Here is a 17,688-nt window from a genome sequence, read left to right on the forward strand (position 1 = left end):
ATGTCCAAATAAGAACGCACGCACGCACGCACGCACGCACAAAAACTCATTCTCGCCTCATTGTTTCCTAACAGGGAACTGATCTGAGGTAGTTCCCTTTTTCACAATATTGGCTTCCAACTCCAACCAGTTCAATGACTGACCAGGGTTAGAAAGGGGTTTGCTACATTATCTCAGTCAGTTCTTTGGTTTTATAATCATTGGCTTCCTTTTCGCTTTTCTATTGAGAGGCACTGTATGTAGTAAACGTTCTGGAAATCTAATCTACTAGGGAACCTTCATTCTGAATCTAGAGCGATGAAGGAACACTAACGTTACATAGAGTTTTTTGTACCTCTTCTTGGAAGGAACTGATACATAGGATGCATCCCAAACAGCCCCCATATTCCTGTGTATAGGGAACAGAAGTAGTGCACAGGGTTCCATTTGGGACATAAATACGGTAGTTCTTATTTTTTTGCATCATTTCAGGTTCTTCCCAGCATCTTGGAATTACAATGAATCACATGATCTTCAGAAAATAAATGAACCAATGGGGCGCTCCGTTGTCCAAAAACACCAAACTCTCCTGGAACAATAAGATATCCACAAAACCATAGTTCTGCATTTCAAGTACAGGAGAACACAACCCTCAAAACAAAACAAAGAAAAAGATCTTTGAAGAAAAACATTGGGTTCCTTTCAACAGTATATTGGCAATATTCTCAGTACCAGCATGTTATTCTGAGCATTCGTCCAAATATTTGGAGAGAACGGGGAGAGATGAAACGGAGGCAGAACAATGGGACTGAGGTGGTGTTATGGCGTTCGTGCGTCTCGCCTCGTTGGCCCTTTGTGTTTCTGGTCCCCAGTCAGTCCCCTCCGTGTTCAGGCTGGGTCCAGGTGGGGTCTGGTTTCTCTGGTGGTCACACACACACACACGCCACTCATTCTCGCCTCATTGTTTCCTAATAGGGAACTGATCTGAGGTAGTTCCCTTTTTCACAATATTGGCTTCCAACTCCTACCACTTCAATGACTGACCAGGGTTAGAAAGGGGTTTGCTACATTATCTCAGTCAGTTGCTAATATTACAAACCCTTATCTGAAATTCCAACACTGGGCTACACTGGGCATTCCAGAGCCTGAGCAGCAGCTTCAGAAAACTAAAGAGCTCACGGGCAATTGGCTGGAAAATGGACTCCTGGTGTACCACTGACGAAGACATGGCGGAGGTCAAGAAGGAAGCGTTGGAGCGTCTGCGTCCGTACCTCTGTGAGAAGCTAGTGGCCGATCGCCACCTGGACTACCTTCGGTCCAGGAGGGTCCTTACGCGGGACGACGCCGAGGACATCTGCTGCAGGGTGGGGAACAGCAAGAAGACCGGTAGGATGCTGGACTACTTAGCCGAGACCCCCAGGGGCCTCGACTACCTCGTGGAGTCCATACGCCGAGTGAGGACCAAGGACTTTGTCATCGGGAAGATCACCAGCGAAGTCGAGGCGGTGAAGATGGAGAGGAGAGAGGAGGCCATCTTGTCAGCAGCAGGTAGTTCTTCGCCGGTCTGTATATGCAAAGAGAGAACTCCCTTTGTGTCGTTTCAGAGTGACAGTACTGGATACAAAGGCAGTGGTGAAGCACAGTCCATCCAAACCTCTCTGTCCAACTCCGAAGACAAGTGGGGTCAAAATGAAGCATCCTTTTCCTGGAGTGCCCTTCCTGAAGGAGTTAGTGTGTCTTCTCTACCCAGTCTCCCGAAACCAGGAGAGCAGGGCGCCCCTTCAGTGCCCCTTGAGGACACCGAGCCCGGGACCTTAGAGTCTGAGAGCAGTGACCAGTTTCACACCCTCCGTTCCTTTTCAAACCCCTTTCTGTGATGGAGTAATACAGAATGTCTGGATTCAAACAGTTTGGATTATATAGGGACAGTAAAGGGTTAGGTTTTATTGTTTCATAACTGTACATGTCATCGTTATCGAATGTTTTATTTTCCATATCATAAAAGCCTACAGTAAATCCACGAGACGTGGTTTCTGACACGTTTGTTCTAGCAATAAAATGTTTTACTAAAAACGTTATTGAAATGCAAAAAATCCTGTAGTTCTCAATCAGGAAACAAACAGAATTATTACAAAATGGATGTGTGCCAGAACGTTGTACTGTAGAGCTTTAGTTTCATATCAGGAAATGGAGCAAGGCAGAGCTTCCTGTTTCTTTGGGGCACAGTCCCACTTCATGTCCCTATTTGAACTTCTGCCAGGCACCCATATTCTAGGAAATGATCAAATTAACATGTTTATGTTTTCTTGGGATTTTATTTTGATTCAGGATGTGCAATTTTGACATACTGACGAGAACTCTTCAAGGGAAACTAGTTAGGGACAGTTAGTGTGTATATGACTTGGATAATGAAACAAAAACACGTAAAGCTCCAAATAGGCATTTCAATGTGTTAATAAATATGACAAAAGTACAGATGTAAAAGTTATTATATACAAAAATATAAACAGCTAGTTACAATTAAACTTGAACTGAGAGGTAATATACATTAGGACACGAGCACTAGCTGTCACTCTGCTAATTTCTTCACATACTATCATGACCAAAGGTAGAACACAAACAACATTTTTTGCTACGTTATTTATGAAAAACAATTTAAACACAAATTTCCATTATATTCGGCGGACAGTTTGCGGCTATTCTCTCCAAAAGGCGCTCCATGTTGTAGAGGAATATTGTGGAGTTGGCAACTCTCTGTGCCTCACACGGTGAGCATCTAGAACTGTTCTGTAAATGCAGAAAAAAGAGAAGCAATATAATTGACATTTAGATGAAAGCAGAGTGACATTGGCATTCAAAATACTGTTGCTGCTAATCAAATGAATGCCAATTAAAAATGTATTGTTGAACAATTGGAAGTATGGACCGTCAGGACTTCTGACAACACTACATTGCTGTTGTACCATACATTTTTGGGATAAACTTCAGAACTTATTTAAAGGTTAACTTACATATTGGCGTTCATGTTCTTCCAATGTTTTTTTCCGATGGTGGATGGATGTTTTTATTTGATCATGGTCGTTATCTGTGACCTGCATGTCCTCGATCAGGACAACCTCCAACTCCAATAAGTAACAGTGCATGAACTTAAACAGGCAGTTGTCCTGGGGAAGAACAGAACCACAGGCTGTGTTACAGTATATACACAGACTATAAAACATTGATCTGGAAATCTATAAAAGTATGCAAAAGAGGTATGTTATAATCATGGCATTACAAACTGGGGCAGACTGGGACCAGAAATCGGCCCTGGCATTTCTAACACACTGGACCCTTTTTCCATGACGCCCCACACCGCATTTTCAAAGGAACCAAAATAAAAAACTGTTTGTGACAGTGTGTTCTATGTATTGCATATTGCTACAAGGACTTACATTGTAGATGTCCTCATTGGTAGGAGCATACAAACAGGCATCTGATTTCTGACAAGAAAGAAAACCACAGTTGTATGAATAATTTCTTCTTATCCTTCAATGTAACACATGTTACTAGTCCTTTGAAAATTCCCCTTTACCCTAATTTCACACCAAACACGCCATAGCAGGACTACAGGACATTCATTAGCTGTAGTCTTACTTCTATGGTACTTTTCAACTGTTTCAAGTCCTCCTGAAGCTCTCTAACGTCTTGTATTGTCAGCCCGGGAGTTTCAGCAGCACCAGCAATGGGCAAATGTGCGGTGGCACTCAGGCAGCTTTAATAGAAGAAGTACGGATGAATACAGGGATGATACACAACGTAACACACAATACAATGAACTAATATGTCCCTAGTTTATTTAGTTATGATTGTGGTAATCTCTTTAAGGATTTTATACGTCATATGGTTAAAAAAAGTGTTAATTTCCAATCAGGAGTCTGAAATAATACAGGCTGTATCACAACTGGCCATGATTGGGAGTGGTGGCGCACAATTGCCCCAGCGTCATCCGGGTTAGGGTTTGGCCGGGGAAGGCCATCATTGTAAATAAGAATTTGTTCTTAATTGCTTAGTTAAATAAATACAACTAAAAATGTCAAAAGGCATGCATGTACTCTTTTATTAGGGTTGCACAAATCAGCCACTCAAGTTCCACATGCTGGTTCTTGTTTCTCCCTGGTCCCTAATTGATTAATGTACAGTACCAGTCAAAAGTTTGGACACCTACTCATTCAAGGATTTCTTTGTTTTTACTATTTTCTACATTGTAGAATAATAGTGTAGACATCAAACTATGATAACATATATGGAATCATGTAGTAACCAAAGAAAGTGTTAAACAAATCAAAATGTTATATTTGAGATTCTTCAAAGTAGCTACCCTTTGCCTTGACAGCTTTGCACACTCCTGACATTCTCTCAACCAGCTTCATGAGGTAGTCACCTGGAATGCATTTCAATTAACAGGTGTGCCTTGTTAAGTTAATTTGTGGATTTTCTTTCCTTCTTAATGCGTTTGAGCCAATCAGTTGTGTTGTGACAAGGTAGGGGTGGTATACAGAAGATAGCCCTATTTGTAAAAGACCAAGTCCATATTATGGAAAAAACTGCTCAAATAAGAAAAGAGAAATGACAGTCCATCATTACTTTAAGACATGAAGGTCAGTCAATCCGTAAAATGTCAAGAACTTTGAAAGTTTCTTCAAGTGAAGTCGCTAAAACCATCAAGCACTATGATGAAACTAGCTCTCACGAGGACTGCCACAGGAAAGGAAGACCCAGAGTTACCTCTGCTGTAGAAGATATGTTCATTAGAGTTAACTGCACCTCAGATTGCAGCCCAAATAAATGCTTCACAGAGTTCAAGTAACAGACACATCTCAACATCAACTGTTCGGAGGAGACTGCGTGAATCAGGCCTTCATGGTCGAATTGCTGCAAAGAAACCACCTTTCAACTAGGCAAGTCAGTTAAGAACAAATTCGTATTTACAATGACAGCCTACAGTGGGTTAACTGCCTTATTCAGGGGCAGAATGACAGATTTGTACCTTGTCAGCTCGGGGATTCGATCCAACAACCTTTCGGTTACTGGCCCAACACTCTAACCACTAGACTACCTATCTCCCCAAATCTAAAGGACACCAATAAGAAGAAGAGACTTGCTTGGGCCAACAAACATGGACATTAGACCGGTGGAAATCTGTCCTTTGGTCTGAAGAGTCCAAATTTCAGATTTTTGGTTCCAACCGCCGTGTCTTTGTGAGACGCAAAGTAGGTGAACGGATGATCTCCGCATGTGTGGTTCCCACCGAGAAGCATGGAGGAGACAGTGTGATGGCGCTTTGCTGGTGACACTGTGATTTATTTAGAATTCAAGGCACACTTAACCAGCATGGCTACATGCTACACAGCATTCTGTAGCTATCATTTGTTTTTCAACAGGACAATGACCCAAAACACACCTCCAGGCTGTGTCAGGGCTATTTGACCAATAAGGAGAGTGATGGAGTGCTGCATCAGATGACCTGGCCTCCTAAATCACTTGACCTCAACCCAATTGATATGGTTTGGGATAAGTTGGACCGCAGAGTGAAGGGATGCTCAGGATGTGGGAACTCCTTCAAGACTGTTGAAAAAGCATTCCAGGTAAAGCTGGTTGAGAGAATACCAATAGCCTGCAAAGCTAGGCAAATGGTGGCTACTTTGAAGAATCTAAAATATTATATATTGATTTGTTTAACACTTTTTGGGTTAGTACATTATTCCATGTGTTATTTCATAGTTTTTATGTCTTCACTATTATTCTACAATGTAGAAAACAGTAAAAACTATGAAAAACCCTTGAATGAGTAGGTGTGTCCAAACTTTTGCCTGGTATGTCATTGGATGACTGGAGAGTCCATGCACTTGCTTACCCAGGTGCCAATAAGTGTCTGACTGAAGGAATACCAAACGGTGGTCCTTGAGGACAGGAGTGGTGCACCCCGGCATGTATGTTTGAAGCATTCAAATGCCCAAATATATTGTAACGACCCTGGGTTTATAAGCGCGGAAATCGACTCTGCCGCACAGTCGATAGCGCGCCGGACTTCGGGCTAAAAGGTCGAGGGTTCGAGACCTGCCCCCTGCTGTTTCATTACAATATATTCTAATAGCATGGAATCAAGTGTCAAACCCACTATGGGCACCATAGCAATAGATTTCCCAGTGCGCAATAGTGATGTAATGAAGACATAACAACAGTATTAGATTTACCCTCAAAGCAGTAAGATGAATGATGTCATCGCCCGGCTGTTTAATAAATGAATCGTAATCTTAGCAATGCACTTGACTTGAAAGTGTATAGATACGAGAACCTCACGAATGCTGAGTAGTGCATGGCTTGGTGTCATACAAACGGATTACAGGGAGCATGCAGGGAGTTACAGTGAACAGAATGAATGCATAACAGCTACGCTCCTGGCCATGCAAAGTTAAAGCTACATTTCAAGCTCGCTGTAAAAACACGTACATCAGAAATGTAATCAAACTGCAGCAAGCAATGCTGCTGTGTGTGTTTCATAAGGGGCTATACCTCAATATTAAGAAGCAATTCCAGAGCTCAGTGTTCAGATACTGGTGTTGATAGTAATGGAATCCCCAGAAGAGACAGATCCATCGCACTCTTTTCTAGAAACAATCACACAAAAAGAAGACACATTGGATTGTTGTTCAAAATCCACAGGAAAGTGTTTTCTAGCGCCGGTCAACGCCCAGAGCTAGATGTTGTCCCCAAGCTGGGTCACAGCCAAAAAAACTATGTGAAAGTGAAAGTAGTTTTTACTATTGACAGCTTCTGAGAGAAAGTAACTATTTTTATACATTCATTGGAAAATAACAGAAGAACATACAGTTCTGTCATTATTCCCTAAATATTCTTAATAAACCCGTTTTTAGCTGATAGATCTGAACGTTAACACAGAGTGAGCTTTCTTGTTGAATTTCTGAAATAGGTAACAATGTTTACTGGTTAGGGATGGTTATTGTAAATTTAACAGTCAGATACTCTCCAGATCAAGGCAAAATAGCCTACTAGTTGTCTGGTCTACAGACCACAGATGTGTTACTTCAGCACCAAGTGGTTTAAATGTAATTTACAGTTAATTGTGCCAAGTGTCCCGTGTGAGGACAAGCTATTGAAATAAACGTATTTTCAACCAACAAATATGCATTTTCAATCTCTTTTTAACGTCAATGTCAGTAGGCCGGATGAGTCATCTCAAGTCAAAAATCTATTTACAAACTACTGTGATTGACAAAGTAAATTCACTAGGTTATAAACATAGTGGCAGTGTGCCACGCATGGACTTTGTTTCATGAAGAAGCACTTCGATCCGATAATTTCACTGTGTGGCTGAATAATATGACAGAAGGCAATGTAAAAAGAAGCCGTGGTTTAGGCTAAATACATTTACTCGCCACGCATATGCATTAGGTATACAATAAAACAAGTTTAGAAGTCAGACTGTCGCAGGAACTCCCTAGAACCTTTACTTTTTAGCGATAACCTTGTAGCCTGTCAAATATCCAATATTGTACCCGAACATAACCTATACAATGTAAGCTAATGACAACTTAACATTTGTAAATCGCATACCTTTGCCCTGCGCTCCAATAAACGAATGCAAAAAAGGAGCACTGTCAAAAAAGCTGTCATCAGCGTTGTTCGCTGCCCCCCTAGCAGTTAGGGCAAAAGCCAAGATCACATTCTAACATTATCCGAGAGTTATCCATTTCATGTGTCGTAAATTCCAACCATTCGTTTCTATGGCAAGTTTCCAGATCAAAGAAACGTTTGGCTCAAGTATTGCACGAGGACATAAACTCTGTGCCCGCACCCTGAACACATGGTGCGCGGAATGGCGCTCTCACCAGCGCTGGCTTTGCTGTAGCCTAAATGCTGCACACACCCTCACAACATCGTCATACTCACATGGAAGCGGGTGTTTGATGTCAATCCTCAAATTCTATGAATGACTATTTAATTCAAATTACCTCTAATACTGTAAATATTTCACTGTAATCCAATTATACCTTGCAGTGAAAGAACGTCGAAAGAAAGGCTATATGAAATTCCCGGAGATTACGCAAAGAATGTCTCCATTAATATAGTGTTTTAGTCCACCAGAACCTATTCTTAAACCCAGCTCAAAGAGAGTAAACATTTAGTACCCACTCATATACCACACCTGTGTTTGATAATGCCTTTAATGGGTGATGGACGGCTGCACAATGCGAATCACATAGTTCCCAAGTATTCCCACGCATAAGAGAGAGAAACATTTGATCGTATACAAATGTAACAAGGTTTTAAATGATGTTTTAGTCAAACATTATCTGTGTGGGCTTCATGCAGTCAATTTGCCTTCTACAAATTATTTGTATTATGTTCTGCCCCCCGACCATCCGCTCAAGAAAAAAATCGTCCCGCGGCTGAATCTAGTTGATGATCACTAGAGTACGGTTTGACCATTGACTGGAGGTAGATGGGAGTGGTTGATCGCCCGTCATGGATATTAGACTTACTTATCATTCACATATATATGACTACCCATAACCAAGTAGCCTACATCTGATCTGACACTAGATTACACTGACAAATCACTACTCAAACTATCATTGTAGTGCCACTAGAGTAGACTATTGTATACAAAAAATGAATCTACAATTAACATAGGCCTACAGAAAGAGCATAACGTTTATTGTAGTTTTAGATCTTATTGACTTAGCAGTGATAGGGCAGCTACAGCTTCCACACAGTACAGATTCCAGACCTGCCAGCCTTGAATAAGTCTAATGTTTTAGTATACCACTTCAGCGCAGTGGCGGCACCCTGGCCCCACACTGCTCAAATCATAGGAAAATGCACTTTTTTAAGCCTAATAATGCTGATGGCAGAAGACTGGCTCAATATGAATGGAGGTCTACGTCACCGGCCTTCTAGGCGTCACTGAACTGGATCATCACCACCAACCCCGGACTGTCTTGTCTCATTACACACACCTGGTTCCCATTCCCCCTGATTAGTATGTGTATCTATGTGCCCTCTGTTCCATCTCAGGTTTGACAATGACTATCAATACGCTAGGATCACGAATAGAAGAAGCTGAAGAGTGCATCAACACTGCCGAGGACAAGATGGAGAACTACAGTAGGCGACGCAACATTATAATTATCAGCCTCCGTGAGGGCTGTGAGGGGACGGACCCCGTTGATTTCTCTGCTGCCATTATCCCCTACTTACTGGGTAAAGAACATTTGGTGTTCTGAACCTCTGGTTATCGAACAGGCACACAGGTCACTCGCCCATCCCCTGATCAGAACCCACAACCCTTCCTCGTTTGGTTCCTGAGGTACCAGGACAGAGAGAAAGTTATGATCCTACACAACGGGGAGGCAATTCAATTCTTTCCAGACATCAGTCCCGAAATGGTGAAATGCAGGAAGGCATTTGACCGTTTGAAAAAATAACTTACCTCCAAGAACATTCCCTTTAAGCTGCTTCAACCTGCAACGATGAAAATCATCCATGAGAGAAGATTCTTCAAAACGAAGTCGCAACTTTTCTCTGCATACTGCAGGCAATCGGCTCAGGACATGGTTGACTGACTAGCGGACCGGGTTCATTTCACTGCTAGCTGGGCTGTGTCCCACTAGCCTGCGTTATTACTTGCATAACTGGTAGGACTGCTTTGCTGGATTATACTATATCTTACTGACAGATCAATGAGGTAAGATCCCAGTATCCATGTAAACAAAAACAATGTCACTCTGGGGGGGGGGGGGGGGTTGTTTTATTTACTTTATTACATTACTGTTTTGTGAGAGACCTTCCCTTTATAATATGTGTTTGACTACAGGCTACACCAAAAATATGCAATAGAATATCCAACACCCTTATTGGACATACTCCTGACATTTGCATGCATGTATTGAGTGAACAATATGGCTAAGATAGTAAATCATACATCATTAAACATTAATGGACTGTTAACGGTCCAGTTAAACGAAAACGAGTCCTTATGTACTTGAAAAAGTTAAAAACTGATGTTGCTTTTAAACAAGAAACACAGGGACAGAACATAACAAGTTAGAGGGAATGGGTAGGACTCTTCATATAACACAAAGACACGTGGAGTAGCTGTGTTGATTAAAAATAATTGACCCTTGTGTGTAACCGAAACAATTATTGATCCACTGGGACGTTATGTAGTTGTCCATGGCAGAATGTATTCTGAATCTTGGACCTTGCTTAATGTATATGCTCCTACGTAATTATGATAATATTTTTGTTCAAGATATATTCCTCAAGGTAGCAGAATTTCAGGGAACAAGTTGGGGCGACTTGATAAATGATTCTGGATAGATCCTCAACTAAAGCAACCTCATTGCCTAAGTCAGCCAAATGCACTATATCTTTTATGAAAGACATGGAGACAGCTCCACCCACAAGATAGGGATTACTCATTCTACTCCTGCCCGCATTACTCTCATACCCATATGTATTATTTTCTCCTATCAGTACAGGTAACCCATAGGGTTTTGGAAACCGAGTACTTATCTATAACTATCTCAGATCATTCTCTTCTCACACTTTCTGTTTGGATGCCGGATGGAGTTCAAGGGACCTATAGATGGCGCCTAAACCCAACTCTTTTGAAACGGACAGAATCTTGTCAATTTATCAGAGACCAAATTACGTTTTTCTGTGAAACAAACTGTCCGTCCTCTCCCAATAGTTTTGTACTCTGGGATACATTAAAGGCCTTTATTTAGGGGTCAAATCATTTCCTATACCAAAGGTCTCAAAAAGAAATACAATGCTGAATTGAATGAATTACATAATTAAATCCAATTACTACAAAAATAACACAAATCTGTCTCTAAAGAAACATACCGCTCATTGGTGAATAAAGCATTTAAAGAAAATACCCTAAGTACATACAAAACTGAAAAGGCTATTCTTCGAACTAGGCAAAGATATTATGAATTGGGGGAGAAAACACACAAAGTCTTGGCCTGGCAGATAAAATCTGAGGACACAGAACGGTCAAGTGTCTCACAACCAGGAAGAGATTAATGATTCATTTAAACAATACTTTTCTAAGTTATACACTTCTGATGGAACGGAACCAGCAATGAGACACATTTCTGTCTACTATTGAACTACTGCACCTCATACAGGAAGACCAAAACGAACTAGATCGGCCCTTTACAAAAACAGAAATCGAAAAAAACAATCCTCACTACAAACCTGGAAAATCACCAGGATGGCTTTCCCCCCAGAGTTTTATGAAGAGTTAAGGATTTGATTATTCCTCTCTTGATCAATGTTCTAAATTTAGCTGCTGGGATGCAGAGCCTCCTGGACTCCTTTTCCACAGCTATTATAACGGTATAGATTTAAAAAAGAAAGATCCTCTTCCTATAGATCTTGATCCTCAATGCCGACTACACATCGATTTTTAAGGCGATGTTTAATAGATTAGGAAAATATTTACCAAGCCCGATTAACACCGCTCAAACAAGCTTTATACAGAAAAAATTATTTGCACAGGTTATTCAACGTAATTCACATGGCCAGTGTGAGGAGCGATCCGAGTATAGCAGTATCTCTAGACGCTGAAAAGGCCTTTGAAAGGCTGGAGTGGCCATACTTATTCAAGGTCCATGCTAAATTTAACTTAGGTCCTTTGTTTGTCAACTGGGTTAAGATTTCATACCATAAACTGCAAGCCAAGATCACAACTAATGGCATGATGACAGCCACATTCCCACTCTTTAGAGGTAGTAGACAGGGCTATTTACTTTCCCTTCACTCTTTTTTTGTGCGAGCCTTGGAACCCCTGTCGGAGACCATAAGAATGGATCCTGGCATAAAGGGCTTTCAGGTGGGCCAGATAACGCATAAGATCTCATTGTTTGCAGACAGCATTATTTTGTTCCTCGCTGACCCGACCCCTCTCAAAACAACAGACGCTTTTGGATACATACAGCTCTATATCAGGTTACAAAGTCAACATGGACAAAAGTGAAATACTTAACTCACTCGCTTTGACTATACTGTAGCATCTTTGAACCTCAGATGGTCGCCACAAGGGTTCAAATATCTAGGAATCACAGTTGATAATGACTTAAGAAATGTGTACAAGTTTAACTACTCTGTCTTGGTTCAGAAGGCGGTGGATGACTTGAATAGATGGATAGATCTGCCTCACAGTATTTGGGAGAATTAGCTGTATTAAGATGAATGTTCTGCCTAAGATGATGTACCTATTTCAATCTTTACCCATATCCCTACCCAAACGTTTCTTTAAGTCCCTTAATTAAGAAGACCATAAGACAATTTGTATGCAACTGTAAAACTCCAAGGGTGAGGCAGGCCAAATTAACATGGGATTATAGTCTAGGAGGTCTCTGCCTACCAAATTTCAAGATGTATTACCGGGCAGTGCAAATTAGATTAATTTCATTATTTTTTTAAACTGAACCAGTCTCTTCTTGGACTCAGATGGAAATGTTAGCTCTCAATGACGAGCTTGGGAGTAATATTATCTACAAAAACGAGCAATCCCGGTACCATCAATTTAGTAAGATCTTGATATGAAATTGGTAAGTTATTTGGTCTGAAACAAAACTTGTCACCCAAAACAGCCCTGTGGCAAAACAGACTCCTGCCAATGATCTTGGATAGCAACATTTTTCAACATTGGCCTGAGAAGTGAATAACGATTTAGAACATTATTATACATTGCTTATGTCATTTGAGCAACTGAAAAAGAAATACCAATTATGCAATAATCATTTATTTTGTTATTTGCAGTTAAGAAACTCTCTCAGAAGCAGTCTTGGAGATATGACTTATCTCTCAGAAGCAGTCTTGGCGATATACCAAATCATCTACTCATATAGATGTATATCCAGTGAACTCATTGATAATGCAACAACGCCCAAAACCAGATGTACATAAGTCAAGAGAGCGATGGGAATCCGATTTTAATACTACAATTGAGGGGCTATGGTAAGTAATATGCCAAGATAGTGTGTCAGCAACCATCAACTCAAGATACAGACTTCTACATTACAACTTCCTCCACCAACTCTGACACCTCAGAGGTTACATAGATATAACCCTGAAATATCAGAAACGTGTTTTAGATATGGAACAACAGAAGGCACTTTTTGTCATTCTACTTGGCAGTGTACTAAATTACAAGCCTTCTGGCATGATGTTTGTGATACCCTGGCCTTTATTTTGGAGGTCCCTTTCTCACTTGAACCTGAAATATGCCTTCTGGGTAACTTCACAAAATGTGAATTTGAGGAATAACTTCAACATAAAATGTACAGAAATCACCCTTGCCACTAAGAAAATGTGTTAGATTGACATGGAAATCAGATTCCCCTCTCTCAATTACAAGATTGCTCTCTGAAATGAATAAGTGTATTCCTATGGAGATTACCTATGCTTTAAGAAATAAATGTTACTACTTTGTGAAAATATGGCAAACCTTCCTGGACTATATGGAAACACATCCCTTGGGGTTAGTGGATGTGAGCTTGTAGATCCGTGTAGATTGATGTAGCTACTGTCTCTCTGTAATGTACTGTTTGTATTGCTTTGTGTAGCGTAGCCTAGTGGTTAGAGCGTTGGACTAGTAACCGGAAGGTTGCAAGTTCAAATCCCCGAGCTGACAAGGTACAAATCTGTCGTTCTGCCCCTGAACAGGCAGTTAACCCACTGTTCCTAGGCCGTCATTGAAAATAAGAATTTGTTCTTAACTGACTTGCCTAGTTAAATAAAGGTAAAAAAATTTAAAAGAAAAATGTTGGTATCTCTTGTCATTTGTCTTATTTAGTCATTATTAGTATTATTACTATTCTAATTGTATTTATTTTTCTTTTGTAATTTGTCATTGTTTTAATTTATTTCTTATTTTGGGGGGTGGGGAGGGTTGAATTACCTTTTGTTGTACTTACTCTTGCGTTATTGTATTGTTCTGCTGTTAAACAATTCAAAAATAAAACATAAAAAAAATATTAAAGTAATAATAGTATTCAGAGCCTTTACTCAGTAGTTTGTTGAAGCACCTTTGGCAGCGATTACAGCCTCGTGTCTTCTCGGGTATGACGCTACAAGCTTGGCACACCTGTATTTGGGGAGTTTCTCGCATGCTTCTCCGCAGATCCTCTCAAGCTGTCAGGTTGGATGGGGAGCGTCACTGCACAGATATTTTCAGGTCTCTCCAGAGATGTTCCATCCAGTTCAAGTCCGGGCTCTGGCTGGGCCAATCAAAGACAGAGACTTGTCCCGAAGCCACCCTTGTGTTGTCTTGGCTGTGTGCTTAGGGTCGTTGTCCTGTTGGAAGGTGAACCTTTGTCCCAGTCTGAGAACCTGAGTGCTCTGGAGCAGGTTTTCATCAAGCATCTCTTGAGAAGTAACGCTTGGCCAATGAATTCAATCTTGGTTTCATCAGACTAGAGAGTGTTGTTTCTCATGGCCTGAGACTCCTTTAGGTGCCTTTTAGCAAACTCCAAGCAGGCTGTCATGTGGCTTTTACTGAGGAGTGGCTTCCGTCTGGCAAATATACCATAAAGGCCTGATTGGCGGGGTGCTGCAAAGATGGTTGCCCTTCTGGAAGGTTCTCCCATCTCCACAGAGGAACTCTGTAGCTCTGTCCGAGTGACTATCGGGTTCTTGGTCACCTCCCTGACTAAGGCCCTTCTTCCCCGATTGGTCAGTCTGGCCGGGCGACCAGCTCTAGGAAGAGACTTGGTGGTTTCAAACTTCTTCCATTTAAGAATGATGGAGGCCACTGGCTTCTTTTTTACCCCTTTTTCTCCCCAATTTCATGGTATCCAATTGGTAGTTACAGTCTTGTCTCATCGCTGCAACTCCCGTACGGACTTGGGAGAGGCGAAGGTTGAGAGCCGTGCTGGGCCAATTGTGCGCCGCCCATGGGTCTCCCAGTCATGGCCGGCTGCAACAGAGCCTGGACTCGAACCCACAATCTCTAGTGGCACTGCGATGGGGAAATTTTGTTGCAGTGTCATGTACACATTTAATGTGGCGTTTTAAATACAAAACAAATTTCATAAGTTACATACCAATAAAAAGAGACCAGCCTGCTGGTCTTACTGGGTTGATAGCAACATTAGCCCAAGCTATTTAGGAGGGATTTCACACCTGGCACAAATGATTGTATAGTTGTGTTTTTCCTGCCGAGGGGTGCCCTATACCTGCACCAGGAGGGGAGTAGTTTAAAGTCCGGGTACAGGGAGTGGCTTGAGTCTAAAATGATTTTGTGAGACTTGCGGAGAGCCCTGACCTTAAAGATCTCATCCAGGTCTATCTGTTTGACTCCAAGTACCTCGCTTGCTTTGGTGATAATCCTTCTCAGCATATTTCTCTGGCTGACAGTGGTATTGCCAAACCAACAAACAATACAAAAACTTAAAATACTCCCAATAAAAGATTTGTAAAACAGAGTCAGTATAGTACAGTCGTGGCCAAAAGTTTTTAGAATGACACAAATATTAATTTTCAAAGTCTGCTGCCTCAGTTTGTATGATGGCAATTTGCATATATTCCAGAATGTTATGAAGAGTGATCAGATTAATTGCAATTAATTGCAAACTCTTTGCCATACAAATTAACTGAATTTCCACTGCATTTCAGCCGTGCCACAAAAGGACCAGCTGACATCATGTCAGTGATTCTCTCGTTAACACAGGTGTGAGTGTTGATGAGGACAAGGCTGGAGATCACTCTGTCATGCTGATTGAGTTCAAATAACAGACTGGAAGCTTCAAAAGGAGGGTGGTGCTTGGAATCATTGTTCTTCCTCTGTCAGCCATGGTTACCTGCAAGGAAACACGTGCCGTCATCATTGCTTTGCACAAAAAGGGCTTCACAGGCAAGGATATTGCTGCCAGTAAGATTGCACCTAAATCAACCATTTATCGGATCATCAAAAACTTCAAGGAGAGCGGTTCAATTGTTGTGAAGAAGGCTTCAGGGCGCCCAAGAAAGTCCAGCAAGCGCCAGGCCCGTCTCCTAAAGTTGATTCAGCTGCGTGGTCGGGGCACCACCAGTACAGAGCTTGCTGAGGAATAGCAGCAGGCAGGTGTGAGTGCATCTGCACAGTTTTGTGTGCATCTGCACAGTTTTGCACAGTGAAGCGAAGACTTTTGGAGGATGGGCTGGTGTCAAGAAGCAAAGAAGCCACTTCTCTCCAGGAAAAACATCAGGGACAGACTGATATTCTGCAAAAGGTACAAGGATTGGACTGCTGAGGACTGGGGTAAAGTAATTTTCTCTGATGAATCCCCTTTCCGATCGTTTGGGGCATCCGGAAAAAAAGCTTGTCCGGAGAAGACAATGTGCGTGCTACCATCAGTCCTGTGTCATACCAACAGTAAAGCATCCTGAGAGCATTCATGCGTGGGGTTGCTTCTCAGCCAAGGGAGTGGGCTCACTCACAATTTTGCCTAAGAACACAGCCATGAATAAAGAATGGTACCAACACATCCTCCGAGAGCAACTTCTCCCAACCATCTAGGAACAGTTTGGTGATGAACAATGCCTTTTCCAGCATGATGGAGCACCTTGCCATTAGGCAAAAGTGATAACTAAGTGGCTCGGGCAACAAAACATTGATATTTTGGATCCATGGCCAGGAAACTCCCCAGACCTTAATCCCATTGTGGTCAATCCTCAAGAGGCGGGTGGACAAACAAAAACCCACAAATTCTGACAAACTCCAAGCATTAATTATGCAAGAATGGGCTGCCATCAGTCAGGATGTGGCCCAGAAGTTAATTGACAGCATGCCAGGGCGGATTGCAGAGGTTGCAGAGGTCTTGAAAAATAAGGGTCAACACTGCAAATATTGACTCTTTGCATCAACTTCATGTAATTGTCAATAAAAGCCTTTGACACTTATGAAATACTTGTAATTATACTTCAGTATTCCATAGTAACATCTGACAAAAATATCTAAACTCACTGAAGCAGCAGACTTTGTGAAAATGTATATTTGTGTCATTCTCAAAACATTTGGCCACGATATTTGAGTCAACGTTCAAATATCACAGCTTTCTCAGAAAGTAGTCTCTGTTGACTCTTTTTGTAGACCAGGTCTGTACATTTGCTCCACTGAAGCTTATTGTCCAAGAGGACACCCAGATATTTGTATTCCTCTACAATCTCTATGTTCTGGCGTCTGATAGATGTTGCAGAGGTAGGCGTTGTACACTTCCTGAAGTCTATGCACATCTCTTTGGTCTTGTTGGTATTGAGGACCAAGTGTGATTCGTCACACCACTCTACAAAGTAATTTAGGACCGGGTCATGGTGTTCCTAGTCATCATGCAACAGGCTGATCAAGACAGTGTCATCAGCGAACTTAACAAGGTATGTCAGTATTGGAACTAGTACAACTATTAGTGTACAAGATGTACAGGAGTGGGGACAAAACACAACCCTGAGGAGAGCCTGTGTTGGTGGTGTGTATGTCCCACACGTGGGGACCTACTTTAACCCGCTGTGACCTCTGGCTCAGGAAATCCAACAGCCACAAAACCAGCCCCCCCCTCCCCCATCTAAGGAGAAGTCCCGGATGAGTCTCCGTGTCAGAATGTTGGGCTAGATTGTGTTGAAGGCAGAAGAAAAGTCAACAAACCGAAC

The 17,688-nt window shown here is 41.7% G+C and overlaps 2 protein-coding genes and 1 long non-coding RNA gene across 4 annotated transcripts; 2 read left to right on the forward strand and 1 right to left on the reverse strand.

Annotated features, from left to right (window-relative positions):
• The first annotated feature begins 23 nt into the window (after positions 1–23).
• Positions 24–2,452, forward strand: LOC129846534 (B-cell lymphoma/leukemia 10-like). Its single transcript, XM_055914466.1, has one exon. It carries the CDS (start codon positions 1,176–1,178, stop codon positions 1,854–1,856), a length of 681 nt encoding a protein of 226 aa, XP_055770441.1. The 5' UTR covers positions 24–1,175; the 3' UTR covers positions 1,857–2,452.
• Positions 2,275–9,641, reverse strand: LOC129846535 (interleukin-15-like). 2 transcript variants are annotated; one of them, XM_055914468.1, is made up of 6 exons: positions 9,476–9,641; positions 6,535–6,629; positions 3,616–3,733; positions 3,414–3,461; positions 2,991–3,143; positions 2,275–2,766 (listed from the first exon to the last, which is right to left on the reverse strand). In XM_055914468.1, the coding sequence occupies exons 1-6, from the start codon at positions 9,485–9,487 to the stop codon at positions 2,635–2,637; spliced, it is 558 nt and encodes a 185-aa protein (XP_055770443.1). In that variant the 5' UTR covers positions 9,488–9,641; the 3' UTR covers positions 2,275–2,634. The 2 variants fall into 2 exon arrangements, with proteins under 2 accessions (XP_055770443.1, XP_055770442.1); XM_055914467.1 differs by lacking the exon at positions 9,476–9,641 and adding an exon at positions 7,597–7,870.
• Positions 9,641–13,500, forward strand: LOC129846536 (uncharacterized). Its single transcript, XR_008758269.1, has 2 exons — positions 9,641–9,730; positions 12,823–13,500. It is a non-coding gene; the product is annotated as an uncharacterized LOC129846536 (long non-coding RNA).
• Positions 13,501–17,688: the final 4,188 nt, after the last annotated feature.

This window comes from Salvelinus fontinalis, unplaced genomic scaffold (assembly GCF_029448725.1).
Source record: "Salvelinus fontinalis isolate EN_2023a unplaced genomic scaffold, ASM2944872v1 scaffold_0579, whole genome shotgun sequence".
In the NCBI taxonomy this organism is placed as follows: Eukaryota; Metazoa; Chordata; class Actinopteri; order Salmoniformes; family Salmonidae; genus Salvelinus; species Salvelinus fontinalis.

Excerpts from the sequence above, each read along its gene's own strand:
- LOC129846535 (XM_055914467.1), bottom strand. The coding sequence starts at position 7,656 with ATGACAGCTTTTTTGACAGTGCTCCTTTTTTGCATTCGTTTATTGGAG. Across the intron at positions 3,734-6,534 it reads AATTGCTTCTTAATATTGAG|CTGCCTGAGTGCCACCGCAC; the intron begins GTATAGCCCCTT and ends CTTCTATTAAAG. Across the intron at positions 2,767-2,990 it reads AAGAACATGAACGCCAATAT|AACAGTTCTAGATGCTCACC; the intron begins GTAAGTTAACCT and ends CTGCATTTACAG.
- LOC129846534 (XM_055914466.1), top strand. The coding sequence starts at position 1,176 with ATGGACTCCTGGTGTACCACTGACGAAGACATGGCGGAGGTCAAGAAG.